At 48.8% G+C, this 6,000-nt stretch overlaps 1 protein-coding gene across 1 annotated transcript in view; it reads left to right on the top strand.

Moving 5' to 3' along the window:
• The first annotated feature begins 236 nt into the window (after positions 1-236).
• Positions 237-6,000, top strand: part of Afg3l2 (AFG3 like matrix AAA peptidase subunit 2) — a 47,409-nt gene continuing 41,645 nt past the window's right edge. The window contains exons 1-3 of the mRNA XM_059246359.1: positions 237-471; positions 3,616-3,712; positions 4,055-4,132. Of these exons, the coding sequence (XP_059102342.1) occupies positions 358-471; positions 3,616-3,712; positions 4,055-4,132 (289 nt within the window). The 5' untranslated portion in view covers positions 237-357. The remainder of the gene's footprint in view (positions 472-3,615; positions 3,713-4,054; positions 4,133-6,000) is intronic.

Raw genomic sequence — 6,000 nt, 5'->3', positions numbered from 1 at the left:
CCTCTAACTCCGCCCCATCCCCGCTCTATCCCCGCCCCCACTCCATCCTTGGTCCCGCCCACGGCCACACCCCCGCTCCTCTTTTGGTCCCGCCTCCAGCTGGGCTCTGGAGCTTTGAGCGCTCCAGCCCCTCCCAACCCGAGGGCGTGGTCGGCCGCCTAGAGGGCACGTCGACGTCCTCACGCTGGGGCGGGGCCTGACGTACGCGTGTGGAGCGTGGGTTCGCGTACCGCCGCGGGTCTCCTGCGCCGGTGGCGCGCAGTTCCCGGAGAACCGATAAGCTGCGGAAGCTGCAGGTCCCCGCACGCCCGCCTTGGCTCCGTGCCTGCGCGCGCCCGGGAGCGGGCCGAGCCCGCCATGGCCCACCGCTGCCTGCTGCTGTGGGGCAGGGGCGGCTGCCGTCGGGGCCTCCCTCCGCTGCTCGTGCCCAGCGGCTGCCTGGGTCCGGGGCGGCGGCCCTTCCTCCGCACGGTGAGTCCCGCGTCGCCGCTGCTCGGTTCGGCCGGCTTCCGGCTCGGGAGCAGGTGTCAAGGTCACCGGACCGGGACGCGTGACGGTCTGAGCCTCCTGGTCCCCGCGGGCCGTGTGGGCCGCGCCGCCGCGAGTGCCTCCGGGAGCCCGGGAAGGTCACGCCTCGACTTTGCTGCCTGCTGCTGTGGTCTCGCTGCCTTTCGAGGCGCTGGAAAACGACTGACCGAGTGGGCTGCACCGCGGAGCTGGAGTGGAGAGAGCGGGCTGTGGCACCTCTCTTTCCCATCTGTTGAATAGGGCCGTTGCTGGCATCCTGAATACACACCGGCAGATACCACTGGGGTCAAAATATACTGTTCAGAGTAGGGACTATGTATTTTGTTGCATAACAGCGTCTGTCATGAGGCTTCGTTGCTGGTGTAGGGTCACACACGATCTGGTACATCTTATTGAAGAGATGCTATGGTGGCAGGACCATGACACAGCCTTCTTGCTGTCTGCCAGCCCGGCACAGGTTTTACCCAGAGGGACATACCATGGAGGTTGAGGAGTGCGATTGGTCACTGGAACCTGGCTTGACCACTTACTGGCCATTGCCCTTGAGGACGTTAGTTCAGCCCCTTCACTTATAAGCTGGAGGTACAGCAGCCTTTCGGTATCCGCAGGGCATTGATGCCAGGACCCTTACCAGAATCAGAAGATGCACGTACTTCTATGTGCTTTGGTTTGTTTATGTTTTGTTTAAGGATATTTGAGACTAGGTCTTAGTGTTGCTCAGGCTAGCCTCTTGAATCTCCCACCTGGTCCTCCTGGTCAGGCTGGCTCTTCCCCTTATACATTCATCTCTAGATTAATATCTAATAAATATGATTTGTAAATAGGTTTTATACCCTAGCATTCAAGGAATAATGACCCAAACCCAACACAAACCAATCAATCAAACACTCGCCCCCAGAAAACAACAGAACCCAAATTGGCCTCGAGCATTCTTCATTGCTGAGGTTGGCCTTGAACTTCTGATCCTCCTCCTCCTGTCTCCCATCTCTCAAGTGCAGGGCTTACGACTATGCACCATCACACCGACTCATGTACATTTGTTTTCCGAATGTTGTTCACCAGTAGTTGTTGGGATATGAGAATGGAAGCCATGGATAGGGGTTGCCGAGGGTACCCGTGTTTGTGACATTTGCTTTGAAGCTCCCTTGTCCTGAGTTTGTTTGAGTCTGTATCTTTTCTACTGTGCACTTTCCTGTCATATGCCGTCTGTGCCGTATTCGTCGGTTGTCCTACCTTCCCTTGCTCATCTGATCCCTTCCTTTTATAACCAGTGAACATTGGACTCAGGGATCTGCCGTGTGAGGTGGAGTCTCATACCAAAGGCCTTAGTGGGACTCTTGTCCCTCTGAGTCACCAGTGAATGCTGAGACATAAGGAAGTCCTTGTTTGGGATAGCTACAGCTAATAGTGTGGGTGTGTGTGACATATACCCCAGGTACTGAGGGTATAGATGACACCTGAACATTTCTTTGTTATATAGGATGTATATAGCCCAGGATGACCTTGAACATGTTATCTTCCTGCCTCTGTTTCCTGAGTGTTGGAATTGCAGGTGTGGTGGCCCATGTGGTGCTGGGGCATCAAACCCAGGGCTTTGTGCCTGCTAGACAAGCACTACACCATTTGCTATATCCTTAGTCTCCAGAAGACATGTAAACATTTGTTTTAGATTTATTGATTTTGTTTTATGTGTGTGATGTATGAGTGTTGTGCCTGCCTGTATGTCTGTGTACCTCGTGCACACTTGATGCTCAGGAAGGTCATCAAAGAGCATTGGATCCCCTAAAGTGGAGTTACAGACTGTTGTGAGCTACCATGTGATTGCTGGGAATGGAACCTGGGTCCTATGCAAGAGTCACAAATGTTTTTAACCACTGAGCTCTCTAGCCAGTGCTCTCCTCCCTGAGTCCCCTTGGGCGTTTTGAGGTGACAAATAAATATTTGTGGAATGTGACTGTGTGCCTAGTTCCATACCAAGTTATCATGTAGGTGTCCCCTTGCTTCTGCTTGTGTGCGCGCATGTGTACACCATGGCACTCACATGGAAGTTAGGGGACAACTTGTGGGAGTTCGTTCTCTCCTTCTACCTTGTGAGTTCTGGAGATTGAACTTAGGTCATCAGTCTTGGTGACAAGTGTCTTCACCCACTAAAGTGTCTCACTGGCCCCTACATTAAGCATGTTGAGAATTTGCCAAACGGTGGCTTGGCCATTACATCACACCAGCAGTGTGCAAGGACTTATGTCTCTTTCTTTTCTCCAACACCTGCCTTCCTGGTGGAGCCCGCACACCAAAGTGGGTGTGAGGTGCTGTACTTGAGAGGATGCTGCATTATTTTTCTCATCAGACCATAAAAGAGGCTGGGCTGCGGTAACTAATGCAATAACTAATACAATAACTAACTAATACAGATGAACCAATACAATAACGAATACAGATGAACCTCACTTTCAGCACCCCCAACCCCTGCAAGTAACTAATAATTTTGTGGAGCTAGGGTTCAGACCCAGGGCCTACACATGCTAAGCATGTGCTTTCCTGCTGAACCACACACCAGCCCCTAAACAGCTTTTTAGTGACATGTTTTGAAGCAGGGCTGTGTCCGCAGTAGACTTTCCTGTGGCCGTGATTCTCAGGATGACAGACCATCAAGTATCTTTAGCAGTTGCCTAGCGTGAGGATTGACATTTAGCCCTGACTTCCTCATCACAGAAGAGAGAGAAAGTTAGCATTGTTTAGAAGCAGCTCTGGCTTGTAACTTCAGGTAAGTACATGGAAGTGAATCAGCATGTAACAGTAGATTTGGGGTCAGAGTTTGTCTTTTGGTGCTTTGAATCAGATAAACATCGCCCGAGTGAATGAGTTCTTAGGCATTTATAATTGGACTGTAGTCCTGGATTGTGTTGGGGGTAGTTAGTGTTTATCTCCTGGTTCTGTTGCTAGACTTGAGTAGCTTTGTGCCATCAAGCCTTGGTTCTTCCCAGGGGGAAGTTGGTAACTCGCTTGCATGTTAGGAGTGGGAATGACGTCCTTTTTCTCTGTTTTGTAGACTAGTCCTCATGCTCTTATTTTGATGTCATGTTGCAGCTTTATCAATATGCTACAGTGCAGACAACAACCAGAAACTCTCTTCTGAGGGATGTAATTGCTGCTTATCAAAGATTCTGTTCCCGACCTCCCAAAGGTAGGTGCTTCGGGCTCACTCTGGTGCTCTGTGTTCTTGTTAAAGGGACATGCGCGCCCTGGGAGGGGCTTCCTATGTGGGGACTAGGTTGGCTTCAGGATGACCAGCTGTTGTCTTCCGTGTCTACACCCTGACTTTAGCTTCTGTCTGATGGTAGCGGGGGAATACGTCACCTGCAAGTGAACGACTTACGGGTGGTGAGCTATATTATTTAGACTTGGATGTATTTCTACACAAGGGATGTTAGTGATTTCTAATGCTGTTTCAGCAGCTTTATAAACAGTATGCACAAAACCTGATGAATTTTAGTGTGAAGATTTTTTTTTTTATCTTTTCTAACAGGATTTGAAAAATACTTTCCTAATGGAAAAAATGGAAAAAAGGCTAGTGAACCTAAGGACGCTGTTGGAGAAAAAAAAGGTAGTTTTAAAAAAGATTGGTTTTGTTACTGTCCTAGGATGTTTCTACCAGAGAAAAGAGTCACCAGAAGTTGGCTGTGTCACTGTGGTTACACACGCACTCAAAGTTCAATGGACTCTGCTTTTTTCCTTGATTCCCTTTTTCTATCTCTTTGCCATTTTGCACATTGAAGTAGTTCAAAGTCATCTTGGAGAGATACTGACTGATGAAATTAAAACTGTTTGGTAGGTATCCCTGACTCATGATTTAAGCTATTGAGAAAAGTCTTAGAAACCTGACACAGGCAGTTTACTTGACATTTATTGTGGGATAGTACAGGCTGTTTTATTTTTTAAAGATTGATTTTATTTATTTATTGGTTTTTCGAGACAGGGTTTCTCTGTGTAGCTTTGCGCCTTTCCTGGAACTCACTTTGTAGCCCAGGCTGTCCTCTAAAGATTTATTTTAAATTGCGTGCGTGTGTGTGTGTGTGTGTGTGTGTGTGTGTGTATACACACATGTGAGTGCAGGTGCCTGTGGAGTTCAGAAGATGACAGATCCTCCAGTGTTGGGATTATAGTTGTGAGCTGCCCTGATGGGGGTGACATGCGTGCAGGGAACCAACTTGGGTCGTCTGGAAGAGTAGTAGGAAGTACTCTAACCATTGAGCCATGTCTAGTTCCATAGTGCAGTGTTCTAAGATTTTCAATTTAAAAATTTAAATCCTGAACCTTAAGAGAGTCCTGTCTACTGATTTAGAGAGGGTTTCTTTTTCTCTTTTCTTTCTTTCTTTTTTCTTTTTTTGGAGACAGGGTTTCTCTTTATGTGGCCCTGGCTATCCTGGAACTTATTCTGTAGAGACCAGGCTGGCCTTGAACTTCCAGAGATCTGCCTACCTCTGCTTCCTGAGTGCTGAGATTAAAGGTCACCCCGTCCCACTCTAGAGAGGGTTTTTAAGGCAGGGCAGGTGGGCGGATCTTGTGGCATGAAGGCTTCTGCTCCCATTTTATAAGTACTGTGCTGTTTAGCACAGTGTCAGTGTTGGACACCTACTGGCATCCAGCTGGCGTCCCTTTTAGGGAAGTGTAAGGGAAGATGTAAGGGAAGATGACCTTTGACTTTTCGTTATTGATGGTTCTGGGCATTGAACCCAGGTCCTCATCTGAGCTAAGCAGATCGACTGTTGAGTGACATCTCCAGGCCAGCCCTTGTTTTTAAATGCGCCCAGACTCAAGCTCTGGGCTGCAGTGTTGGTGACATAGACAGTGCTGTAGGATTTCCCAAAGGCATCGTCCAGTAGTTGGCAGCACACTGGTGATAAGGGATCTACAATATAAATCCAGCCCTTTGGGTACTCCCTTGTCTCAGAGTAGTTAGGAATATTGTCACCCAACTTGCTTTGTGCCGACTCTGTTTCTTCGTGCTATGCCTTGTCAGGAGGCCTGAGCTAGTGTCTGTCACATCTGCCTCTGTGCAGGCAGCAGCTTAGTGAATGTGTCGTGAAGCCTCCTGCTCCGTGAGAGAGGTTGTGTCATGGTAGCTGGTGACATTAGATGGTACTTGTAGGTCATTGGGAAGAGAGGGAAATGTCCACGACTGCATTGATTCATTTGGGCTGCCTTTACAAAGAGGCAGATCTTTGGGGAGGAGAGCTTAAGTAACTAAGTGGTCACCTCGAGTTCTGAGGCTACCACACCTGGTTTATGTGGTGCTGGGGCTGAAACTTCAGTTTTGTGCACATTAAGACAACACTGCCATCTGAGTTACATCCCCAGCCCTGCACACACTTTTTAACTTTGAGCACACCCCTCTTTGTTCACACGTGTCTCATGGCAACAAATTACCCAACAAGTTACTTAAGCTGGGGTTTCCTCCTAAGATGGATGTAA

Source organism: Peromyscus eremicus, chromosome 19 (assembly GCF_949786415.1).
Source record: "Peromyscus eremicus chromosome 19, PerEre_H2_v1, whole genome shotgun sequence".
Lineage (NCBI taxonomy): Eukaryota > Metazoa > Chordata > Mammalia > Rodentia > Cricetidae > Peromyscus > Peromyscus eremicus.
This window is presented reverse-complemented; position numbering and strand designations above follow the sequence as displayed.